Source organism: Xiphophorus maculatus, chromosome 12, assembly GCF_002775205.1.
Source record: "Xiphophorus maculatus strain JP 163 A chromosome 12, X_maculatus-5.0-male, whole genome shotgun sequence".
Taxonomy (NCBI): Eukaryota; Metazoa; Chordata; class Actinopteri; order Cyprinodontiformes; family Poeciliidae; genus Xiphophorus; species Xiphophorus maculatus.
The window spans coordinates 14,155,358-14,183,233 of record NC_036454.1 but is presented as its reverse complement, the minus strand read 5'-3'; the positions used below and the strand labels follow the sequence as shown (position 1 = coordinate 14,183,233).

At 36.1% G+C, this 27,876-nt stretch overlaps 1 protein-coding gene across 1 annotated transcript in view; it reads left to right on the top strand.

Moving 5' to 3' along the window:
- fbxl17 (F-box and leucine rich repeat protein 17) overlaps window positions 1-27,876 on the top strand; it is a 246,645-nt gene that overhangs the window by 199,521 nt on the left and 19,248 nt on the right. Inside the window, exon 10 of the mRNA XM_005795045.3 lies at window positions 22,081-22,223. Within this exon, the coding sequence (XP_005795102.1) occupies window positions 22,081-22,223 (143 nt within the window). The remainder of the gene's footprint in view (window positions 1-22,080; window positions 22,224-27,876) is intronic.

The following is a 27,876-nucleotide window of genomic DNA, read 5'->3' as shown; positions in this document are numbered from 1 at the left end:
AGATGAGATGATACATAATATAATCTATTATGATATTTTATTATAATTTTATTACACGTTATATTTAATTATAATATCAATATAATCTATTTTATTATAATTTGAATAAAAATAAATTCCAGTTTCTGAATTCACAAGTAAAGATTTTACAAATCTCAAGCTCAAAGAGTCTGTAATCAGTTTTTAATGTTTGAGTCCAGGTTTGACCAGTTCATGTACTATGGTGTTTATTCTTGCAAAGCAGTAAATTGTTTGTATTTCCACAATGCTTTACATAATCTATAATTGTCCCCCACATTACTCGCTACAATTACCAACTACTGCCAGTTTAGCAAATGAGGGGGTTTTGGGATCTAGTGACTTTTTAAGCAGCCAGTAGATGGTTTCTTTACTGAGGAGTTGGTAATACTGAATGTAGAGCTTAACTTAGCACCCTTAAGAAGCTCTGAAGAAGATGCTAACTTTAGTACCACTAGCTGCTAACAGTTTGCTGTTATTGTTATCATCACCATACTGGCAAATCTTTCATAGTTTCTACTGTGTCTTTTTTTTTTTTTTTTACTGAGTACCCTAATATTTACCAGATAAACAATCCTAAAGTGACACAAGACTTTTGATAAAACAAATAGGCTACCACTCTTAGTCAGTGTTTCTTATTTTGCACACTTTTTAATCAGAAAAAGGTATTAATTTCCTGTTGAATGACTGATCAGATGGTTTTCTTGTTGGTGTTTTGGAAATAAATGTCCTTGAAGTGGCTGGAAAGCTGTAAAGTATTGAAGAAATGCTGTATTTGTTCAGTACTTGAACTAGTTGATTAATTAAAACATTTGTCAATGAAATTTAAAACTGGATTTAGTATTTATGTTGCCTATTTATCTTTGATTAAAGTACGATATGCTAAGCTGCCTTTAGAACCACTCAATGCAAGGCTGTTTGCTGTATTGGTGTCGTGTGATAAATGGGGTATCTGTAGTGGTAGAATGTTTCCTCTCGCTTGTTGACTGCTGTAATGATCTGCTACTTTGCTCCTCCCCTCATGACCACGAAGAAAAAGAAAGTGTTCAGTAAATGGGTATATTTACCCTGATATGCAAAGAGTGGGCCCCAAAGAATCCTATGAAATCAACCAGGGATCAGCTCAAAAATGTGAACTTTTTAAGCATGCATGGTTTATGTCTGTGTGCTGTTGCTGACATTGGTGGTATGTTTCAGCGGTGACTGCATGCTGAACAAAACATAACTGAGCCAAGCTTGGTGAGGGCTTGGGGCCCTCCCAGAGGAAAGCCAAACGGCTTACAGAGTCTGATCTGCACCAACTAGAGGAGACACTTTGGACAAGTTAAACAGTGATAAATCTGCATGCCAGTATGATTTAAATCAAGGTCGCTGTTTTCTGTCGGCGTTGTGTCATATTGCCGCCCCGGCAGGACTCATATTGTCTGCTCGTGGCTCTTTAAGAATTGAGGGATGATGAAAGAGTGAGAGGTGAGTGTGACAGGCTTAACCCTGTGAGGAAAAAGAACAAGCTTTGATTAATTGCAGTGGAGGTGATTGTGGAGAGAGATTCAGAAGGTGAACAGATACTGGGGTGTGTGTGTGTGTGTGTAGGTGGTATTGGCTGCTGTCTTGTGTTTCTGTTTACATGTGAGCTAACAGCTGTGGTGAGAATCAATATGTGCATATGTGTAGAGAGCAGTGAAAATGGAAAGATATGTTATTCAGTCTTTAATAATAAACAAACAAGATAGAAATATATTTTATGTTTGGATTTGCAATCATAAATACACAGTATTTTTACTGGGTATTTATGTGTATCTAAATGCAGCTGTGGGACAATTTTCTGGAACAGCTTGCAAATGGTACAAATTTAGCTCACCAGCATTGGCAGTTGATGCAGATCGACACTTTTTAAAAACTTTTTTGATTAGCATATTTTAAAAATCAAGGTTTTTTAAAAAAAAAATTCAAGCAAACTACAATATGTTGAAAATAGAAAATGTAGGGTACATTACTGGTATTTTAATAACCAAATAAATTGCCAGAGAAGGTCATTCAGAGAAGTCAAAAAGCTCATCGTAACTCTGGAGGTGTGACCAAGATCAGCTGCACAGGTGAAATAATCTGTCGAACGACGACAATTTCTCCTGCACCCCATAAATATAGTCTTTTTGGAAAATGGAAAACAATGAAGCCATTGTTAACAAAAATGAATAAAAACATGAAAAGTCTTGCTTCCAGTTTAACACAAGTCATAGGGAAGACAAAAAACACATGGAAGAAGATTTTCTAATTGGACAAGACCAAAATTTAACTTCTTTGACTTATATGTTATGGTGTTGGAAAACTTACACTTTATATAACCCTGGACAAATCATCCCCACCATGTTCATCATGGTGGTGGCAGCATCATAAGTTGGGGGTGCTTTCTTTCAGCAGCGGCATGGAATCTAGTTGGGGTTGATGGAAAGATGTATGGAGCTGAGCAATGTTACAGGAGGAACTCTTGCCACCATTGCCACCAACTTTATTCACTGAAAAATATTCCACTTTTGAGTTAAGCTCTATATTGTCGTTCTCTATTACACAAAATCCATATAAAACACATAGAACTTTGCAGTTGGAATGTGATCAAATTGGAAAATCTTCAGTTAGTATACATACTTTTACAATATTCTGTACATTTCTGAAACAATACACACATTCAAGAAAATGAGTTTAGTAAGGCACTGTAATGTTATTGATGGCGCCAGTGCAGAACTGAACACCATATCTCTCCTGCATTGCTGAGGGCTCTGAGGCATGATGCTGCAGAATGTAAGCAGTCTTTGGGCATATAAATGTCTCTAGCTCTGGTTTGATGAATGATTCAGCCACCCCTTAGCAAACTGCAGTTTACCATCCCTCAAATGTGTGTGTAACTCCGAAAGCACAGAAAGCATTGTTTTACCAGAGAATTCACCACCTACCCCCACACTCAAACCGGTTAATTTAGACCATTAGTGTACATGCAACATAATTGGCCATTATGTTCAATTGAAAAGCAGTCCATCCAACTTTATTGACTGGCTGAGAATACACACTACATTAGCTAAGCCTTTTCCCTTTTTTTCTAGCACACAGCAGTTAAGTGTAAAAGGAAGGTTGGATGTTTTTATGGTTTGAGTGATTTATACTTCAATAAATACAAAATCTCCTCTTGGAACAGATTTCTTCATACTGGTGCTTAACCATAAAACCAACGCATAGAACTCTTAAAACAACTTTTTAGCTATATTTTCTGCTTTTAAGCTTGCTATAATGATTGTACTTATTGAAGTAACTGTTCTTTTCATTGTTTATTTGTACACATGCACTACACTTTACACATGCACAAGATAGTCTCTAAATCATTCATGAACCTCCCTTTGCCTTACTTCTCTTTCTACATAATTGATGAAAGGTTTGATCATCTGCTTGCATCAATACCTTGCACTCTCTTGCAGTTTTTACCTACTTGTCATTTGACCTTCGAAGGTTCTTTTTGTTATGCACTCCAGATTTTCATTTCTGTCTTAAGAATTGCCATTAATGTTATGAAGTTGTGATGGAAACTGGCCGGTTTTAAGATCTTCAGTTACTGTACTTTTGATGCCTTACATTCTGCTAAAGCAGAATAGTACTGTATATTTCTTTATTTAACAAATGTATTGTATATAAATCTATTGTCATAGAAGTATTCCTTCACACATCCAAATAATTGAATTCAGGTTTTCCAGCCATCTGCTGTATAAAATGTAGTGAGGCTGGAGAACAGCACTTATCTGACAAGTGCTGTTTGGTTGAGAAGGGGATTATGGTTTGGGTTTAGCCTCTTAGTTCCAGTGAAAGGAACTATTAATGGTGCAGCACCCCAAGACATGTATGGCTCTTTCTTCCTCCAGCATCACTGTACACCAGCGCACAACTGAAGGTCCATTAAAGCATCGAAGAATAATTTGGTGTAGAAGAACTTTACTGCTCAGAGTCCTTCACAACCTGATAGAAGGCCTTAAAGATGAAGTTAAGTGGAGACTGTAAGTCAGGCCTTCTCATTCATCATCAATCTCTGACCTCACAGATGCAAATCTAGAAGTATGGTCATAAATTTACATAGACACACTCCTAAGCATTGTAAAAAGCCTTTCCAGGAGTTTCAAAGGGTGGGGCACAATCATTTTACACTCTATGGAATAGGATTAGAATGTCACCGAATTTTATTTGTGTGCAGAACCATTGGCATTATAGTGTATTTTAAATCCACACCTTGAGAAGCAACTGTGTTCCTCTAAAGAATATGACTTAATCTGTCTTTCTTCAGACATTAGGAAAATAGCAACTCTTGTCACATCTCTTCACACCTCAGCAGCAAGGGGACTTTTCTTTAAAAAATAAAAATGTAGAGCACTTCCTTAGTTGGCACTGTCTATCCACAAGGCTGTGTTCAGTCGCCACGGTAAGTAATTGGTGTAGTGGTAGATGAATGGTGGTGTTATTCTCTACCTACAGCTCTGCTTCAGGTTTTTACTCATTTAATTTAACATAAATAGGATTCACAATATTGCATCACCACAGGGATAGATTGAAGTAAACCACAATATATTAAAAAAACTTAAATACAAAGCTAGTGCACAATTAACTATGTTGAAAGTGCTAAAGAAGGGGAATTAATTATTAAAAATAATTTGAGTTAACATTATACATCTCCCTAAAATTTCACATTTAATCATAACCTTAATAGATGCATAAAAAATAATATCACATCACAATGTGGGAAATATGCACGTCATGAGTTATTAGTTGTTAAAAAGAAACAGATTTTTTATTGACAAAACAACTTTAAGCTGCACACTATTAGCTTAACATAGAGAAGAAAAAACATTTTAAACACACAGCACACAATTTCTGGTATCTTCTAAAAGAAATGTGTCTAACCAATAATCTGTCTCTCCACTGAAACTTTGAGGACTTGACACAATCGGCAGAATTAATAGAACTGTCTAAAAGGCTGCACGCTGCTTGAAAGCATGTGGAATATCAATGATTTCATTGTTGTTGTTTTTTTTGTTTTGTTTTGTTTTTTGAAAGCCTTAGATTTCTGTGTGTCTGGACTCTCCAGCTCATGAGCAGAGAAGCATCAGTGTGAGAGACAAGCTATTGCTAATTGAATGTGCTAACTTGAATGATTGTTTCACACCGCATCTATAAATCCTTCTCTCTGCTTTGGAGGTGCAAATGGATCTCGACTCTTCCCACACACCCTCGTTAGCTCTCAATACTGTGATAGTGCAGAGTTTTTTTCTGCCTTGTTCTTATTGTTATGGAGATGCTCTCATAAAACTGGAAAATATTTTTATCAACCAGTTGTATTGCCAAATAAAGCTTTGAAATCAGCATAATTAAATGTTTGTAGGTGTTTATTAACCCAAACTTATATCATGATGCAATAAAAGCAACATATACAGAACCTACAAGAAATATTCACTCCCCTTAAATGTTTTACCTGTTTATTGCTTTTACAAATCAACCATGGTCAGCAAAATGTAGCTTTTTTTGACAAAAAAAGATACAAAACACATTTAAATGTCAATCTGAAAGCTGATGTCCACAAAACAAACATATTTTTAAAAATAAAATAAATGCATGCGTGAATATTCTCTCCTCTTAAGTGACTTATTAAATTCAACAGAGGTTCAACCAATTGAACCTTTGTTCAATTGGTTGAACATCAATTGTTGTCATCAATTGAGACAACAATTGATGTTAGTTGTCTCACAATGGACTACTACATCACCTTAAGACTCCTGTTTTCTGATTGTTGTGCTAACTTGTTAAAAGGCCCTTCAAGAACTTTTGGCTTTTCCTCCAAGAACAGGCATGTGTAGGTGCTGCATAAGTTTTAATCTTCCTTATAATGCAGTTTTTAGAAATATTTTGTGCATGAATATAAAAAAATCTAATCTGTTTTGTCACCAGTGTAAATCTGTTTGCATATGGCAGCAGGGAATTATCTTGAAGTTGTGTGAACTTTTTACCAAACCAGCACAACTGCTTAAGATGGGGTAAAAGAAAACTCCAGCACTAGAGGGCACCCTCTGTCTCTGTACCCCTCTGATCTGCTCTCTTGTTGTACGCACTCATGCACCCAGAGAACTTGCTGAATGTTCAGATATGAAAGTCAGAATGAGATGTTCACACAGCTACAAGGAGACAATCAATTTGAATTGTATTAATCAGTGCTTGCACTCAGGCCCTCTCTAGTTCACTATTCAATTACAAGTGTTACATCTCTGGCTTTCCTCCTCCCTCTCTGCACTCTGCTCGCTCTTTCTCTTCGGATCTATATCTCCGTCTCTTGCTGTAGTCGCTGTCTGTATGAAAATTTGCCCATTGTGTTTTTTTTCCCCCGCAGCAGCATAGATGATAGATTTTTAACCTAATGAAAAGCACTTTGGCATAGATTGAAAAGCTGCTTAAACACATCACAACAAGCTTTCTCCTTCAAGTTGTTCTACACTTTTTTTATCTCCAGTTTCTCTCTTGTTTCATTTCCTGTTGTACACCCCCTCCTCCTCTTTGTTCCCACTGCTTTTCTCCCTGTTGACATTTCCGCTTCATAGGCAGCACCCCCATGCATCTTGTTACCTCCAAACTCCATTTCTTTTGCCTCCTCCTTATCCCTCCCCCTTCTTCCTATGCTAAATGGATTGCATTACTGTAATGAGCTGGTAATTTATGGAGGAGGAGTGCTGGGCTTGTATCATTTGCCCACAAAGTGTTTGGCCTCTCTAAAGCTCAAACCTCCCGCCCCATTGAAAAGCACAGACGCACTTTCAAAGCTAAATCCGTTGCCCACCTCCATGCAGTCAGATTGACGGAACACTAAGTGAAGAGTGAAGTGTATATTTGTATATAAACAACACACATTCCAACAATCCTAGCATTTTGTAAAACAGACTGAAATAAAAGGTGTTCTATGTGATTTTTAACACAAGTATTTTGACACACAAGACCATGTCAGTCTATTTAGAACCTATGTAGACGGTTAAAACAAGGTTGTGGAGTTAGAGTCTCATTCCATTACATCTGCAGATATTAAAGGACAAAATCAGTTAACTTAATTCATCCATTTAATTTCTTCAATATTTTTACCACTCATCGAATCAGTCATAAATCAATCTATTTATTCAGAAAACTGCCAAAGAAATATGGTGTCATTTTCTTTCATAGAGGTGAGGATAAGAAGGCAGTATAAATGCAGATGCATAATAGTTTTGGCTAAAACTTTCACATAAAATATTTCAAATGCTATAACAACATGGTATGCAGGCTAAAAACAAAAAAAATATTCTAGGGCTCTGTTATGGAAAAAGTCATAAATATTACTTTTGGACTCTTGAAACCACTTTTATTGATTCCTCAACTACTGGTTAGTTTGGAAACACACTGCATTTGGTACAGCTAAAGACAATATCTATTTCCAAAAGTATTAGGTCTCATGTCTGTACACACACAAACTTTAATTTGGGCATAATTTGATTTGCTGTCAGAGGGACTTTAAAAACTGACATTCAGCCTGCCTGCAAACGCCTGAAAGGCTGGCTCATTGTACTTCTTCACATATTTGAATTCAACAGTGTTGTTAGTTAAATACAGATTTCTAAGTTTATGTTTGTTTAGAATTCACAATAATCTCAAATGTAAATGATGGTTTAGAACAGTTGCAGAAACACTTGAAGTGGAAGCTGAAGACTCCCATTATTTTGTATTCTCTCTGTTGTGGTGTTGAAGATCTCACATAATTTGTTTTCTAAGAGTTATAGCTAATTGAGTACGCACTGGGAGACCGTTGCTCCCAATTCATAAATCTGTCACTATTTATTTCAGTAAATTAGCTAAAAAAATATCTTGAATGTAGCTTTCCTATTCACATATTGACTTATAAAAGCAAATATTGTGCTTATCTTAATAATTATGACTTAAATCAAATGAAACTCCATTCATCCATCTATTTTCCAAACATGGTTATCCTTGAAGGGTCGCGAGAGCCGGTCTTCAGCAGTCAATGGGCGAGAGGGAGGGTACACCCTGGACAGGTCACCAGTCCATTGCAGGGCTGCATAGCAACAGACAAAGAACCATCCACACACACATTCACACTGAAGGGGAATTTAGAGAGCTAAATTAACCTAACAGTCATGTTTTTGGACTGTGGGAGGAAGCTGGAGTACCAGGAGAGAACCCACGCATGCACAGGGAGAACAAACAAACTCTATGACCACAAAGACCATGACATGGGACTCAAACCGAGGACCTACTGACTGCAATGCAACAGTGCTGCCATCAAATGAAAACCCAAAATTTAATTAAATAAAATGACTAAAAAGATTTTTAATGTAGAAATGGTAGTTTCCTGAAAAGTATATTCATGTACTGTACATGAATATACAGTACATGAATATACTGTATATTCATGTACTGTATACATGAATATACAAGGATCTTTTTCTTTTGCACAAAACCGCTTCAGTGTAGTGTAGCATGGAGGTGATTAGTCTGAGTCTCTGTGGTGTTTAGGAATCCCAGGTTGATTTAACAGTAGCCTGTAGCTTGTTGGCATGGCTGGGTCTGCTGTTTTTTTGTCTTCTTCTTGAAGATGCTCTACAGATTCCCAAAGGGGTTTTAGGTCAGGATCATATGCTGGTCAATTAATTTTTTTGTTGAGGTGTAATGTATCTCAAGATTCATGGTAATGTAGAAGATGGAGCACCCAAAAAAATAAATGAAGGAAGAAGAGGAAAAATGCTCTTTAATCAATGTTGTTTTTTTAAAATTTGGAAGTAAACTGAGCAGAAGATTAAAGAAGATGTAAAGCTACAGCTGCGTGCACAATTATAATTTAAATGTATCTTTGATATGCACATTGCAAGATTTGACCCATATACATGGGCAGCCTCCCACAGGGATGTTAAAAACCATGGCAGCAGGCGGTGACTCTGATCGTAAAGAGGTTAGAGGTCAAGACAACTACTAAGATGGTGACAGTGACCCTGAACACAGGAACATCCTTTAGAGGAGATCGGGGGGAAGGTGGCGAGGTACTGAAAATGAGGGCAAAGCAAACATTAGAGGGAAGCAAGAAAGACTGAGTCATGAAAGGGAATGGCGGCACGATGTGAGAAAGACTGTTAGAAGTCAGCCAAGGCTGGGATGAAATGAATTTAACCAAAAACAGAGAGAATCAAATAATTTATGGTGAAGGATGGAGCAGGTTAGCTAAAATGTCAATAAATCATTTTGGTGTCTGTGAAGAAAGAGCCCATAAACCTTTAATTTTCTGTCCCCTTCTAAGAACTAGCCAGGGGCAAAATAAATTCCTCTTTTTTGTGGTGAGATAATCCTGCACAAAACAATTAAGAAAGAACTCATCTTTATAATAAGTAAATTTTTTAACAAGCAGGAAGAAATGTGGTAAATGATAAATGGCCTGTACTAGCATAGTGTTTTATCAAGTCCAGGACCTCAAAATGCTTCACACTACATTCAGTCATTCACATTGACACATATTTGTCTTTTTTTTGTCATGCCAAACTACACTTCACCATTTTTCAAAATTGTCAGTCTCATCTCATCAAACCACTCTCCTCCAGCTAAACTCAATATGTTTGTGATAAGTAACTGGTTGAAATGTATATCATGGATAAGGTTTGTTATTTGGGCTTCATGCCACTCGGTTGCAGTTCTCTATCAGTGAGCATAGAGATTTTGATACCTTTCTTAATATCCTGCTCGCTGTGCTTGGTAGCAAAAATATATAAATATATGGCTCTTTATCTAGCTTTATCGCCAGTGGCTAAAGACAAAGCCCTCTGAGTTATGTCAGACACCCTTCCTCCAAAATCCTGAGGGAAACAGAAAGTCACCCATTGCTAATAAGAAGCTCTTTAAAAGTTAGGTCATCTATAAAAAAGGATATATTTTTAAAAGGCTTCAGTTAGAATTCTTTTAAGAGGTGGCAATGATTTTAATACTGATAAAACATTGAAAATTCTCTGTTTTTATATTTGTACATAAAAATAATGAAAGGTTTAGGAACTCTTTAGATTATTATCTTCTGAGGATAAAGCACAGTACTTTAGCTTCAAGATTTTTGTCTGTAGTTGTTTTCGCTCTGTTTCTGAAGTTCCCTTTTGAAAAAGATATGCTTTTTGCTTTTATGAGACACTCTGACTATGCAGCAGTTTGAAAACGAGGTCTTTAAACTGCCATTTTACATTTAAGTGGTCTTATCAAATTCATAGTCGCTGTCAAAGCAGCCATCCCAAGTAAGACATGAGTTATTTTCTGTGCGACTGAAACGAGCCTCGGGAAAGGTTAGCCATAAACTGAAAAAGATGTTTGATCTATAGCCATGTATTGATCAAAAACACTGTCTGAGCTCATGAAAATGTACGGGTGTGTATGGAGCACTTTGGAAGAGTGTGCTTTGTGTATGCAGTTATAGCATTTGACGTGTGATTTGAGTTATGGCCAGGTATTGATCAGAAAACATCACAGCTGCTTTAAACTTTGCTAAAGAGCTTTTGGTGGGACCTGACTGAATGCAGTTACAAACTCATGGTGTATATGAAGTTTGAATGGACAAACAAAACACTTAGACAATATAGAACAACCTGATTATCACACTTAATATTATACATGTATTTGCTTTTTTAATTGGAAAATAAACTTTTATTTGATTCTTTTTTTGACCACAACTGCATACACGACACCTTCCAAAAGAATCTAAATCCCTTTAATTTTTATACATTTTGTCAAAAATGTCAAAAACTAAAAAATAAAAAAAAATTATTTTTGTTTTATGTAAGATTGCCTGAAGAACCTAAAGATATATTGCAGGAATGTGTTGCTCCTTGAAAGAATCAAGAGACAAAAAGAGCCAACATTAATGACTTGGATGACTTCAAAACAAAGGAAGCAGACGGATGACTCAGCCATGGCTGTGGCCTTATGTTACTTCTTTGTTAAATCTAGTAAAAATTAGATTTAAAGTGGTGGCAATTGGTTTAGCCTGTCACCTTTTTATACCCAGTTGCCTTTTAAAGGTTAAATTAACTTAGTTTGCATAAAAACTAAGTGCTCAACACATAGTGTACCTTAAAGTGCACAATTATTTAGTGCAGGGACTTCTTTTCAAAGGTTAATTTTAAATAAATTTTAGAAAAGTATTGCCTTTACTATCCAAGTAAAGCCAACTGGCATCATAAAACACCATATAGCAATGTAGTCCGTCTGTTTTTAATTTAATTTTAGTGTAAGTCCAACTGTTCTGTGAAGACTTCAGAGGTTTCGTATAGAACACCAGTGAACAAACAGCATCATGCAGACCAACAGGTATGAAATTTGTCTTACATGCTAATGAAACAATTTTTCTATGTTCTCATACATGGATATCTAAACACATATTTCATTCTTCAGTTGTAGGACTCCATTCTTGTCATTCTGTATTTGTAATTGTGACACGTTATGTAAAATGTATATATATTTTAATCTAAAACATTAATAAGTACATGTAGGTAGTTAAATATTTAGGTTGTTGTTCTTTCACATTCAGTTAAGAGTATTTTTAATTCGTATGGTCAGTATTTCATTAAACTTTTAGCTTTTAAGGTTAGAAGAGAACTGTAGATTTGTTTTGAGCTCTACGGAATTATTGACGGCCTTACCATGTTTGTTTTTGGGCATATCCTTGGAAATAAACTGTAGCTCTGTTTGGCTCTTTAATTTCAGAATTAGAGGGAAGAATTGGGCATGGTTTGGGCCTTTTTTTGTTTGAGACTACTAGCTATTAACAGTTTACTGATGTAATTGCAGTGCAACTAGCATAATTGTTTGACTTTAGGGTTGTTTCGCAGGCTTATTAGACCTTCAATTCAGTAACAGACAAAACAGCACAGTTAAACAATTTGTGGGGTTTTCTCAGGGAAATGGGCTCTGGGAGTTTGTCTCTGGTTAATGATTCCCACTGGGTCAAAGCAGACAGAGTGGACTGTTAAAAGACTGGAGATAAGGCATTGAAACAGACTTACTGGCACTTTGAAGGCTGACTCTGTGCTTAGACTCTGAGTGAGAGAGGATGTGTGTTTTATAGAGGGAATGATAAGAGTGCAGCCACAACAACAGAAAACCTATATGGTTTGTTTGCCAGCCTCTTTCTATACTGTTTCTTAAGTTTTTCTGCATGTTTGCATTGTCACAAAAAAGAACAAAGCTGCAGATGCAAACACAAAACATGTCTTTATGCATAAATCTCCAGACTAAAAGAACATCTAAGATCTGTAGCTTTGATACCATTCAGATAAATATATGCTGAATGCTATTCTGTAAATCTATATACTCTGTACGTAAAAGCCAGTTTTCTACTTCGATCATAATGGGCAGGAAAAATGGGGTCCATTTCTGACCTCTGGATCCAATTGTAGCGTGTAATTACCTTTAAGACCTGCTCCCTATGCTAAAGGATTAACCGTAATCCATAACAAAGCCAGAACTGTGCTACACAACAAAATTTCCAGTCAGATGTACGCAACATGCGTTTCAGCCTGCGGGATTCAGAAAGTCTTCACCTTCATAGCTACCTTTGGGTTTCCTCTGTTCTTGTTCATCATGTTTTCATTTGAAATAAAAATCTGTAAGAAATTTTGTCAGAATTAGAAAGCTTCTTTTGCACACAGTCCAGAAGATCAGAGAGTAAGAAAAATATAAAAAAAGAGGATGCAGAAGATTAATATCCTCAGAGAGGCCAACGGGAGCAAAGATGCTATAGGTTTGAAATAGGGCTTAATATCCTGCATTTACTGCATATGGCAAAGGGAACCTTTTTTCTGGGTATGTCGTTGATATTGTCTTTTGAGAAGAAAGATGAAATTCATAAAGCTTCCTCAGAGTTTGTACATATATATAAAACTATCGCCCTGCAAATATTTCAAAATTAGGTTAGAATGGGATTTTTTTTATGGGTTTGTTTCTTTACATCTGACTTCTCTGGCTGTCAGAGAGAACCAGAGAACATGTCCGCAAATTTGTGACCAATAAGAAGCTGCTGATGGCTTTCTAAATTAACACAGTGTATTATGAGACTGGAAATGACCAAATCATAAATGTTTTTTTGTTTAAGGTTTTGATTTAAAGTAAATTAGCAGAGATGCATTTCCTTTTTCAAAAGTTTTAGTTAAAATACACAAAATAGAAAGTATATCAATTTCCCTTTAGGATCTTATCAAAAATAATCTGTTTAAAAAAAGAGAGAATAAAAGCCTTACTGTTTCTCCTTAGTGAACTTCAGGCCATTCAATGTCTTAAGCATTTTAAAGGCGGATGGTAGATAGACGACGTGGCTGAAACAAATATTCAATCTTTAGGGTAATTTGTCTTGTCTGGCTTTTATAAAGACTGCGCTGAACAAGGGACTTTAATCAGATGTTTTTATGGCTTTTGAAGTATTTTCCTCCAATTGGGCTGACAGTAAACACAGCTCAGAAAGAGCAAGCCTTCTTGCTGTAAGCAGTTCGCCCTCAGTCAGAATAGGATGCTGATGAGCTACAAGACATGATTCACAAGGGCAGAGAAGCAGAAAGAAGTCCGGAAGATAATGATCTTCAGAACTTAAAATCTTCTGATTACATTTATACTCCTGTAAGATTTTCTTCATTTGGTTGTCTTTTGATGATTTTTGGCGTATACCTTTCTTATTCAGGCGGTGTTTGGGATCCCACAAACACCGTAGTTTGATTTTTGTAGGAAGAAGTCTGTAAATTATTGATTTAAAACATAAAAAGGGTCTTGCCCTAGCCATCTCATTAAAAGTCAGTCAAATTATTTGGGTTGATTCTATTTTCAGGAGCAAAAAGTTAAATTAGGTCCTTTTTCTAAAACTTTCTGTAAAGTTTGTTGAAAAGGTGCAGCTAAATGTGCTCTTCAGTGGAACAACTGGATTTTTAAGATTTTCTTTTCTTTTTTTTTAACTAAAACGTTAGATGAAAAGCAAAAAAACATGGTGTACATTCTCTATTCTATTTGTATTTTTCTGTTAAAATAGTAACATGACAGGGAAAATCTCAGCCAAAAAGAATTTAACTACTGTCCATCTGCATCAAGCACTTTTTTTGACAGGCCACATTTGAACTATTCTTGAATTAAAAACACACAGAATCTGATGGCCATGCAAAAACCTCAGGTTGCATTTAAGAAACCCCTGATGTAAATATCTGGTCACAACTTTGCATGTGAGAGGTTATTTTTATTGGTCTTTCCTCTGTGGTGTTTAGGCTAATGTTTTGTTTTGCAATATTGACATTTTTTTTCATTTAAAACATGAGAGGAAACAATCAACATAAGTCTTGATGAGTGATCCTGGCCTATTCTTTTTTATGATGTGACATTGTCCTGCTTGCACATGTTTGCAATCTGTTGAGGAGATCCTATTTTCACTGACAAAGGAAAGCCTGTTGTAGGTCACCTCTCTGATAGCTCCATCTCTCCTTATCACCCCTTCATTCTGTCTATCTGTCCTTGCCCATCACTCGATCTCTCCCCTCACTCCCCCTGTCATTCACTCACCTCTCCAATCTTTGTCTCCACTTTAGACATCACATCCCCTTCCCAAGGTTATCGCACATCAAATACTAAAACAGCCCCGGTATTTGTGCGTGTGTGTTATTCAGCCAAGATGGACCTCTAAAAATACCCTAACTTTATATGTATATATATTTTTTGCTGTTTTGTTTCAACTTCTTAAAAAAGGCCTGCTGATTTCCTGCCTTTTTTCCTTATACAAAGAACCACACAAGCACAAAAACCACATATGAGCACACAGGGCCACAAAATTTTAAGTGTTAGCTGGCATGCATCACATCAGAGGTTTGTAGGGAAAATGCCCATGCCTTCAGCACACTGCCTTCACCAGGCCTGCGAGCTAATTAATTTCCCACATCTACTGTGTCCCACCATAAAGTGCTCTGTCTGCTCCTCCTTCTTCATATGTCCTTTTCAGAAGCTCAGTTAATTTTAGTTCCCTAGTCTTTGACTGCAGTAGATCAAAATGTCTTGGTTGATGAACTTTGCATTGTTGAACTTCTGCCTTTCTTAGTTTTGCAGCCCTTGCTCTCTTTTTGTTCATTTTTTTGTTTCTATTTTTCCATATTTTATCTCACTTGGGAGATGAAGCTTAGTTTTTATCCCCTCAAGTCATCCAAATAGAGAAATAGGATACCGCTTTCCACTTTCTCACAACATAACATTTACTGTTTCTCAGCTCATGTCCTGCCAAAGCAACAACTTCTGCCTGGTTTCCCATCTACAGTACATATACATTACAAGGGTTGCATTGAATGTTGTTTACTGGATTAGATTGGACCCGATCAGGCCCAGTACCTTTGAAGATGAGGTTAGTCTGTTCATCAGTCAGACATTTTGTGGTCAGCACTTTCCCATTGCAAGAAAACATCAAAGGAGTAAAGCAATGTCCATATGTGGCTTATTTAAGTCACATTGTGCTGTTTTTAACACTCTGTATGACATATGTGTTCATTTGTTTTGTATTGCTGAAGTCTGAGACCAAGTTTAACTTTATGAAATCCATTTCTGCAAAGTTACACTGCTCAGCGCACAGATTTTGTGAAGCTTTGACCTACTAAAACCTACTTTGGAAGATTGCCTTTAAGACTTTTATAATATTAAGATAAAAACCAACCTTCAACATGTTTTTTTTTGTCCTCCTGGCATGAGGCATTATTAATTATTTGCTTGAGGAGCAGAGGTGTCAAAGTCAAGCCTTGTGTGGGAGGCAGCAGTTGCTGAGAAGTGTTTTAAAAAAAGCCAAATGTAAAAGCCAATTGTCTTTTAAAATGAAGACAAAATTATTAGTAATATTTTAAACTGTACCTTATATTAGCAATTAACAATCCTGGAGAATCTAGATTTTCACTTTCACTCTGAGACATCCAACAGGGATTCAGCCTTTCCAAATTCAACATGTTCCATAACAGAGTGAGGTTAAAAGCTAAAAATACTAAAACTGAGTTTTTTTAAAGACATTCAGTCGTCTTGTAAAGCCCCACTCTCTCTCTGTCTCGTAACTTTAATGAGCCTCACACCTCTTGCAAAAACCAGTTTCTTTTTAAGAAATTCTTAAATCTCACCACTGTCACCAGACACTGAAAACTGTTTGTTGCACCTAAAAGGTCTTCTTAAAAAACATTTTTGTCCACATAAGAATACCCAAAACAACTCAAACTGTAATAGTATTTATACTTACGTGGTCTCTAACATGCCTCCATAAATACAGCGGGAAAAAAAGCTTGCGTTGTAAAGGTTGTGTTTGTTGTGCATGTAGTGTCTGGCTGGACATGAGGCAGTAGTACTGCTTCCTCATAAAAATATAACAGTAGCATTTTAAGTCAGATTTTTTTCACCACCTCTTATGAAATAATGAAATATGTTTTTTCGTTTCAAGGGTCCTAAATGCAGTTTTCTTATGTAAGCTGAAGACCAAAATGATAAATTGCTTTTATGAATCCACATGACTCTGTTCCCATGTGAGTGGCACCTTTTTTTTTAACAGTATAATAATATTATATCCTGTAAGGCTGTATAACATTATTTGTACGATAAGAGTTTTTAGTAAAAATTAATTATAGTGCTATTTTTTTAATGACCTCGTAAAACTTCACATAAAGGTCAAACTTGCAGCATATCCTATATGTTGCAGTTAGATCACATCTTTGAAATACATGCTGTTTTCATCAGCATTACTGCAAAAACTCATGGGGGGGTGTATACAGTTTAATATGACAGCAATAATGACATAGCATCATTTAGGAGAATGTAATAAGTGAATATCTAATAAGGCTGTAAAAGATGCCTAATCACAGAAACTCTGATGACATTTTCAAAAGTAGAATAAGCTGATTAAAGAGGACGTCTTCTCAAGTTTCAGTCATCAAAGTGTTGACCACTTCCTGACCTTGGTTTTAAAGAGTAAAGTTATTTTAACCTGAAACTACCTTATGTTGGAATAAATTTATCCTTCATAGTGTCAGAAAACATATTCTGCCTCAGCTGAGAAAACAATAAGTTATGAAATCCCTATCTGGGGATTTAATAGAGTAAATGAAACATCAGAGATTTATGGTTTTACTCAGTTGTTCACCTTTGGTTGACATTTGTGACAGTAGTTTCAAACCAAAAGGCTTGAGTTTAGCTTTTGCTTAAAATATAAAAATCCTTCTGAATTCGGGACTCGGATCTTGGCAGGATAGGGGACCTAAAGAGTAAATATCTGATCTGTTTTATTCATTTGTTATATATAACTGTTTTTTAAAGTATTGACAAGACGTTATAAAACCTTCCACATAGACCCACCCACATCCACACACACACAGGCAGATTGATCCTAAAGCCATTTTCAGGCAGGGCAGCAGAGTGTGTCCTCATTACTGTCTGTGACTGTGTAGTCACCAGCTCCTAGCAGCTAAATAGGATTTTGCCATCTTTTCTTTTTTTTTTCTTTTTCCTTTTTTTTTCACCTCAACTTCTCTTGCATGTCACTTCATCTGCGTCTCAGACAGCAAATCAGTAAGGTGCAGGAAAGGCAATACCCTGTCCTCGTGCTCTTCTTTACACCATCTGAATTTTTTGATAATTTCTCTCACAGTTTTCATTACGGTATTATAAACTGTGAAAAAATAAATGTAGGTGTATTTAAAATAAATGTGCAAAATGTTACATCATTTATAATCATGTGGGGAAAAAAAGAGACTGTTAAATATTGAGTTATTTCAAAATAAATGTTCACATATTGAAATCTAATATTTTTCAGCTGTTTGTATAAAAGAAACAAAGTAAAAATCAAGATTCACTGTATTAGACAAAAATCTTAAATGATAAAAAAAACAAAAAAGAAACATAAGACCTACCGTTTAATGACTAGTGTCAATAGTACTGGTTGAGCACCAGATGGTATCCCTTTCAGTCCTGTCCAGACTGTAAGAGGAAAAGTTAAACCAGTACAGCTTCCACTCACAATCCATGTCAGCCTGATAGTTTCCTAAAATGGAGAAAACTTCCTTCATAATCTTTTGATGATACTTTCAGAATGGAGTTTCAGAGGTGTTCTGCTTGTGATCACTTTATTAACACGTTAGGTAATCCTGACTGTTAGACTGATAAATATGCAGTATATTGTCAGCTATATGTGCCACACTTGACAGATTAGGATCAAAGCAATCTCAGTTGAATAGAAATCCTCTCTGAATTGATAGCACCATTGCCATGCTCTGTAGTCATAAAACTGAGAATGAGATGTTTAGAAGAATACAAATTCTGTAAAGGTGTATGACTTAGGAAACAATAAATAATAATAAATCAAGTAACACTATATAACCTTTAATTACCTAAAATCCTGCCTTTTATGAAACAGTAGCACGAAAAACAATCATTGTTGAAACTCAGTATCCTAGGGTGAAACAGCACCACGCTGCCTTTGCCATGAGTTTTGGGCATTTTGCAAAGACAAATGAACAAATCTTTGAGTCTTAAGTGTGCTTGTGTTGGTCTGTCTCATTTTGCTCATATTTAAGTCTGTCACAGATAATCTAAAACAAAATGATCATGTCTATTCAAAAGGTTTTTTAAAAGCTAGTGATTTGGATTTGCAGTTTAGTGTTGCTGAATTGATGTATTCTCTTGATAGAAAACCGAACAGAGGATCGAACAGAGAAAGCAGCAAGCTTATCTGGTTTATGCAATGGACATATATCCAGGTTGACTGTTGGACAGACAAGTCTCAATAGCGAACTTAAATTTGTATGGCTAAGACTTTATTTGACTCTGATTTATCAATTTCACAGCTTTATAAACTAATGGTATTGTATTTGTGTCTCTCTTTCCTTGTATTGATTTCCAGCTGGAATATATACGAAACAGATTTAAATGTGTTAGTCACTGGAGACAGCTTGAGCGCAGCACAGTTATTAGGAGATGCATACACCGTTCTTAACATCAAGCAGATCTCTGCATTTTGCCTCGAATGCTTTCCCGTCATGTTGTGGGAAGCAGAGGTGAATTAAAGGAATCAGGAGTGTATGTTTGGTAAAGGAAAAGTTAAAAAGAACCCACATTTGATTTGAACAATTTTTTTTATCTCCCTTTTTTTCAGAACAGCAGTGATATGTATATCTTTACTTAAAATGAAAGGCCTGAAAAACTGGAATAGATTAAAGTAAATAAAACTCAAATCCTGTTGCCTTCATCATTTTCAGTCACATGATCCAAACTTTGATTACCTAGGTGATTACATGATCCAAACTTTGATTACCTGGGTAATCTTTAATCTTTTCCAGTTTTTTATACGGTTCAGCTCATAGACAAATAAGTGTATCTAGTGTGTGCATACTCTACAACGTTATCATTTGGTCACCTCATGTTCTTTTAAGCTATCTGACTCACTAAAGCATCTTCTGCCATTTTCCTTTTTTACATAAAACATACTGTAGCTTCAAAGCAGCTTCACTGCCTGTTTAGCTATAATGTACCATTATGCATGGCATGATGGAGCACAAAAGGAACCACATGTGGTGTGCTTCAAGTGGCCTAAGCTATATATTACACATGTAACATACTATATGCATGTGTGTGTAGGGGTGTATGTGTGGAGGCGTCTACCTTACACAGCAGGAAAAGGATTCAGGGACTTGGAGAACAGAGCGTAGGATTATACATTTCCCTTTTCCTGTGGGAAAAAGGCTCCCTCACCTCTAACACACATTTATACACACTTTGACTGGGCTGGTAGTCATACTCAATGTGCAGTAACATTGTTGATGTGCTGACTGTGTGTTATTTAATAACACTGCTTGTCATAAAAGTGAGAAGGTGAGGAGAAGACTTTTTCTGCTTTACTGAGGTGGAGATGTCTCAAACTTGTTCCTGAAACACAAAAAGGTTGAAGTAAAATGGATTTTTGCAAATGAGAAACAACATCAGGGCTAAGGAGCTATTTGAAGAGGCTGTCAAAGGCTTTCTCAGTCTTTACCTTCCTGCTTTCATCTTTCCCTCACCTCTTATCCTTCCTTGTTCTTTTGGGTTCTCATTAGCAATGGTTGTGAGAATGAAGAACAAAGCCCAGGAACTGCCAATCGATCCCCAAGTATATCCGTCAATTTACTGATTGAGCACAGGTCTCGGGGATGCACACAGCAATTGATGCGGCAAAGACTGATGAGAGAGATTGCTGTGTGTCTGTTTGCATTTGTGTGCTCATATATCAAGACTCTGAGCCAGATTACAGAAGATGTTTTCTCACTTTGTTCGCTGTACATTTTTAATTTGTCACTATATTAAGACATTATGGCAGCACACGTGAAGAATGCCATACTGTGAAAGAAAATGTAGCTTTGCTCTGAAGGCTCCATATAATTATAAAAGCATCAATATAATTTCCAAATTAATATTGGGTCTTTACTAATTTATTTGTTTCAGGATGGATTAACTAAATTACTGTCTACAGGTTGAAATTTATAAATGTATGAATAAATGTCCTTAAGCACGTTGCATAGAAACCACTTCGTCTTTGTAGCCACTCATAAGTTGTTTGCCTTAAATCTGACTGGATATTTCATGTCTCTTCTTGGCAGAATTAATAGTTAATTTAAAATGCTTGGCTTTCTGATACTGACTGAGGTTTTAAGCATAATCTGCAATTTTCCCTCAAAAGTTTTGATGTGTTTGTGGGATCATTGTGTTTATGAAACACAATTTTAACCATTTATTATTTAATTTCAGGTTGCATTTAATAATTTTGGATGTAGTATTCAAACCTCATTTTCCCACTGCTTTGTGTGATGTATAAGTAGCACTGGCTTTGAATCAGAGCCTCAGCATCATGCGACCACCACTGTGGTTAACAGTTTCTACAGTAATTTTGGGGCTAAGAGCCTCCAAAACTTTATACTTTCAGTTGTATAAATAGCTCAACTTTGGTCTCTTACACTAAGAGACCAAAGTTTTCTCCATGATGCGTTTGGTTAATTAATGTTGAATATGCCGAGACTGGTGCTCCAGCGTTTCACTATTGATGATAGGCCTGGTGGTTGCTGGCATGTTGACTATTCTATCCGATTTCTTTCCATCTAAAGTGGGCTGGGATTGAAGTTTGGGTTTGTGGTAACAAACCAACCAGTGTGTATAAACTCTAAAATTTCTGATAGAGCGATCAAATATCCAGTCGGCTTTATGGCAAATATTGGTTCAGGGCGAGAAAACCCTGTAGTCCAGGAAAACTTTACTACAGGACATTTATCCAAACACTGGTACAACATATTTGAGCCTTTGAGCATAGTTTTGACCTTGCATTGATTAGAGAAACTGTACAATAAATTCAAACTTATGCACCTAATTATATTTTGTAAAAATTTCTAACATATTTTGTCGTGTTATTATTCTACTCCATAGAAAGAGGACTTTAATATGAAATCAATGTCATTTATGGCTGCAATCAGTGTATTCAAATTCAACCTTTGTCTTTTCACACTCTCTTCGCTGGTTTAACAACCCCCCCAGTGACAAACACACATTTGTTTTTGCTGGATCCTTATCCTGGCACTTTGCTTCTTCCCTTGGCACCACCCAACAAAACATGCAAAATTATATCATGCACTGGCATCGAGTCACACTTTGCTTTGGCACTGTGTCATTGTCATTGCCTTTCAGTGTTGCGACTCATGCCAACATTCTGATGTATGACTCCTGCAGCTGTCTGAACAAACATGGGTGTGTGGGGGAGTTGTCAATATGCAAGCATGTGCAGATTTTTTCCAAGGTGTTGACTAAACGTCAAAATCGTGTCACAGCTATTCATATGATCTGCCCTGATTTCATCTCAAATTTCTCCGAGTCCCTGAGGAACAATGTTGCTTCCACATTTGCATGAGAAAAGGTTTTCACACTAACACCTTTTCTGTTTCTCTTCCCAATTCCCCTGTTTCTCCCCCTCCATGCCCACAGCTTTGATAGCCATAGGCCAGTACAGCAGTACCATAGAGACCGTGGATGCTGGTTGGTGCAAAGACATCACAGACCAAGGAGCCACACAGATCGCTCAAAGCAGCAAGTCCCTCCGATACCTGGGCCTCATGAGATGTGACAAGGTAACAAGGCTTAACACTAAACTTGTGGCTGCAGCAGATGATTGCTTAGTGTGTGTGTGTGTGGGTGTGTGTGTACGGGCATGGGCGTGTGCTCACATACTGTGGCAGAAAGTCATGTGAATGTAAATTTGTGTACATGTACTTGAGCAAAGGTTTTTTTTAGAGAAGGTAATGATGATAAAAATGGAAATTCAAATATCTAGGTTTTAGACACTCTCAAAACAAGGAATATAACAAGACCACAAGAGACCAAAAATCTTGGACTGGAATTACAGTGATGATTTGCATTTTATAGTCCAAACAAACAGTTGCCATCAGGTGCAGCCCTGCTTTCTTGAATACATTAGTAACCCCTTTGTCCTCCAATGAATGCACCTAGAAGTGAATCCATGTGTGCATGTGCACAAGGTTGATTGCAGTTGTTGTCATTGTAAGTAGAAGTAGTGTTAGCATGAGCCACTTTATGCTCAAGGTATTTTCAACATCTTTCCTCTATAGTTCATGTTTATTATGTAGCTCTAAATCTATGTTGTTTATGAATATGAAAAAATTGGAATTAGGATTAGTTATTTCCTCTGTAAAGTACCGTGCAATAACGTTTTAGCTGCTAACCTCCCAGAAAATTAATAGACAAATGCATGTAGTTTAAAACTAATGCAAAGCACAGGATTCATCTATATCTTGATCCTTGTGTAAAGCCTTATTATAGTTAGCAGTACTTTCACTGTTTTGTAAAGCTGCTAACATATACAAAATATATTAATGCAAACTAAAGGTATCCACTAAGAGTGAGGCTGCAGGGCGCACTCGGCCATCCTGCAGCATGGATGTGTGATTATGTTTCTTCCTCATCATTCTCCTCATCATCATTACTATTGGTAGTATTTTCTGAATCATCTATAAGTTTTACTCGATGACATATTGACTGCCACTAACTCACACAGAATGTAATCTGCATTACATTATTTCCCTCCATCTTGAAAATGAGATCCCGTATCTCATGAGATCTCCTATATTAATAAAGCAGACGATAAAAAATTCATAAGCATTATGGATAACGTCTTGATTTGCACGTTTTGCATCTACATTGTTTCCATCTACTTTGTTTTGAGAATGTGAGAGAAATAATGAGAAAAACACACCACTGCACAGAAAATTTGTGCAACAGCTAAGAAAATGCTCGAAAGGATTCCAAAATTAGCTGTATGCTATGCTATGAAATGAGCAGGTATGTCATTGGCTAAACAAAATTTGCAGCAATTAACATTTAATACACTCAAAAGTCAGATGACATGCCATGTGCTTTAGAATGTGTTTTTTTGAATTTCAACACAAAATGTCTCTTAATTGGCCTCTTCTGTTTTTACTGTTTATATAACTGTAAAGTATGATAAGCCATCAAGCAAATGTAAATTAAAATAAGTCTCATTTTCAATTATCACAAATTCTTGATGGCAATTGTAGCAGCAAGGACTCCAAAGTATATGAGGTCATAGTTGTTAGTGCAATCATTCAATATGTGCATTAGTGAAATCACAAAAGATTTCTTGGATGCAATGCAGTGCAGCACATGGCGGCCTCACTTCTGTCAGACTGCCCCAGGGCAGCTGCGTCTACAATGTAGCAGCTTACCACCATCCGTGTGTGAATGTGTGTGTGACTGGATGAATGACTGATTGTAGTGTGAAGCGCTTTGGGGTCTGGACTAGATAAATGCTAAACAAGTACATCCCTTTTACCATAGCCATGCATTCGTTCAACTACATGCCAAGAATACATTCAACCAGATGGATGGACTCTTAATTACCCTTGATACCAAAACCTGATCTATATTTTTGGCAGCTAAATTTCAGGGACAGGACAATGGGCTTTGAGATGTTGGAAAAGGACTAGGTGTGATATCATGAGTGGGATAAGAGCAGAGAAGAAGGGAGAGAGAGCAGCTGGATTGACTTTTACACTTTATTCTGCACATATATGTTTCTGTACCTAAGCCCAAAACCTCAGGGTCTATAAGAAATGTCTCTGGGGATGCTTTAAATTGATTTTTTTCTCCTTTTTAGATTTAGAAACATTTTTACATTTGGCTTTGGATTTCACAATCATAAGATCCCCCTGGTATGAGAAGCTAGCTGGTGATAAAAAGGGGCACAAGGAATTTTGAGTTATGTTCAAGGCTGTTCAGCAGGTTGGAAACTCATCATTTTTATTTCTTCATTATAAAATCGGTGGATATTTGCAAGTCGTGGCCTCCAAGTTGACCCTATGGATTTCTTAGATAAAAATGAATGCTCTCAGATGGTTAAGTGCGTCGAGTGCATCGGTGTATCATATTTATCTATTTAGACTGTAATAAAATTATATTATATAAGGATTTGACAGTGACCCCCATTTGTGAGGTCTCTGGGATGAAGCAGTGTACTCAGTTCACATTACAGCAGACATAAATGTGTATCTATCATATTTATCTGTAAGTAGTAAAGTGAAACAACATTACACAGCAGGTGATCACTCAGACTCCACTTTCATTTAGTTCACCCCTACCTCACTGACTCATTGACCTAGCAATCGATAGATACAGTTGAGCTAATAAAAACAGAAATGACCCTCATCTTAAATGAAAAAGATAGTTTAATTTATCGTCCCACCTTCCTTTTTAGATGCTATGCCACTTAATTAAGCATAACAACAATGAATATTAACTGCAGTGACCAAATAGAAAAAGATATTCAATCACCTGTTAGGGAGGATAGTTTTTCAAAGGCTTTTATTTTCCAATAAAAATATATCTAATATAATGTAAAGCATGTTTTCTTACTTAGCAATGTAGTATTGAACATTTTGTTATGCATACAAGTAAAAATCTCAAGAACAGATAGAAGATGACATTCAGGGAAGCTAATGGGTAGAATAGCCAAATATTGTACTCAAGGAAGTGTAGCTATACTTCTTAATGATACTACTCTAGTAAAAGTAAAAAATACAGTGCAGCAAAGCTACTCCTAACTTTTTTTGTTTGTTTGTTTGTTGTTTTTTTAAGTTAAGTGAATGTAACTATTTACTACCCACATGTTGCTTGCAGGATATAACAATGCACGGTATAATATTTTTGAGACTTAAAGTTTTACAGACCACAAATTGTTTTAAAGAAACGTTAATCAATGTGAAATAATTCAGTACAGTTTTATCGAGTCGTCACAATGTGATTTTAATGCTTGTGTCAACATTCTCCTTTTGTGTTTGCAAGAATGGAAAAAAGAGGTTGGACAAATGTCAAGCTGTTTTTAAACGATATGTCTTAACTCAAGCTCAACTCAAAAGTTATTCATCAGTTGAACGAGACAATCAAATGTTTTCCAAAGTTCTTAGAAAGATGAGCAAAAGTTTGGCCTCAGCAAAAAAAAACATATACGTGAATCACTTTTCCAGTAAGGTATAAATGCACGTTTTTGATTTCTTTATGTGACATTTTTAAATAAATTAGTATAATATTAACTTGATTGACCCAATTTATGAATTTCAAATTTTAATAATCTTTAAAAAAAAAAGTTACATAACAACTGATTTATGTATTTATTTATTTTTGCAACATCTAAAACTCACTATTTTACATTTTACTAGTCTTCTGATTTACATTCAGGTGTGACTTATATGTTTTTGTTCTTCTTCATGACTGATTCTTTGATTGCTGCGTTAATTGTTAATTCATACTTACGGACATGAGCCAAGGAGTCAACATTACCGTCTGCAGCCCAGACGAAAGCTAATTTTATCCTTTCATTTCTAAAAAAAAAAATATGCGACTTATACTGAAGGTGCATTTTACAGTAGATACGTTTTTTTTTCTCTTTGTGGCACAGAAAATATGGTAGTCCGATTTAATGTCAAGGTGGTGAGAAAAGACCCCACAAACTATTATATGCTGTCTGATACCAGGTATTTAAACATCTGTTTTCAGTTGTATTTTATATATATATATATATATATATATATATATATATATATATATATATATATATATATATATATATATATATATATATATATATATATGTAGTACAGACCAAAAGTTTGGACACACCTTCTAATTCAATGGGTTTTCTTTATTTTCATGACTATTTATAAGGCAAGAAATCCCACTTATTAACCTGACAGAGCACAACTATGAAGTGAAAACCATTTCAGGTGACGACCTCTTGAAGCTCATCAAGAAAATGCAGAGTGTGTGCAAAGCAGTAATCACAGCAAAAGGTTGCTACTTTGAAGAAACTAGAATATAAGAGGTATTTTCAGTTGTTTTACACTTTTTTGTTTAGTGCATATTTCCACATGTGTTATTCATAGTTTTGATGCCTTCAGTGTGAATCTACAATGTCAATAGGCATGAAAATAAAGGAAACTCATTGAATTAAAAGGTGTGTCCAAACTTTTGGTCTGTGCTGTATATATTTATATACGTATATATACTGTATATACATTCTTCACTGGCCATCCATCTTGAAGGAGGATAGCAATCCTCAATCCTCTTACATTTTCTACATTTGTTCACTTGGTTGTTGATTGGTAAGAATCTAAACTTAATCTAGTAACCTTTCCCAGAAGAGGATCAACTCTCCTAGCTATTCAGTAAAAAAAAACATTCCATGCAGCGATGTACTAATGTCAAAATTAGATCATGCCGGGACATATTTGTCTTGATTGTTTAATATGGTTCAGCTGATCTGATTTAAGAATTGCTTGGGAAATCTGCTGTTTTTCCTTAGTAACAGAAAATAAGGGGGAAAGAGACAAGTGAACACTGAACACCATGTACCCTTTAGCTGAAAGATTTTCCAACAACTGTAATTGCTACATTTTCCAAAACGGTTCCGAGTAAAAACATGTTCCTGATGAAGATATTTTCGCCTTTGAAGGGATTTCCTGCCTTTCGACTTGATGGATGTAAGTTTGTCCAACACTTGCATCCTTGCCCTTGACTGACTCTTCTGGATATCTTTTTACCTTGTTTTGGGATGTACGCACTTAAGGATCAATCTCAATATTTATACATCTGCTAATTACCATCTAGCCCACCTAAATGTCAGTGCTGGTGTTTTTCAGATCAAATAATTTATCTCCGCATACCTGTTGTAAATGTTTGCATTGCAAAAATAAACTGTTATGTACTCTTCAATGTGCACAAGATGTCCAGGCGATGCTGTTGACAGTGTTGCGGACATATTGCAAACAAAGTTCATTATTCCCTTACATGGACTTTACTTAGTTTCTTCTACATTGTGTGTCTCTTGAGGAATGTGGCACAAATCGCAAAAAAAAAAAAAAAGTAGCTAAAAAGCCTCTTCAAAAAACTGGCTCCTCATAACCTGAAAATCATGTTTGTCACAAACTTTCCTACAGCTATTTATGTAAATTTTCTAATCTACATTTGGCTTTTTTAAAAAATAAATATTTTCTCAGTCTCTCCGTCTCTCCCTCAGTCCTTCTACAAAGCTGCCAAACAATCCGACGGTGTTGCGTTTCAGTGTGTCAGTCTCAAACAAACAGTCTTGTGATAACCTTGACACATTGGTGCAGACAAACCAGTCAGCTCCGTGTCTCTGCAGTGTGTAAATTTATTTGAAATTGTCAAAACGTTGTGAATTTTAATCTGGTG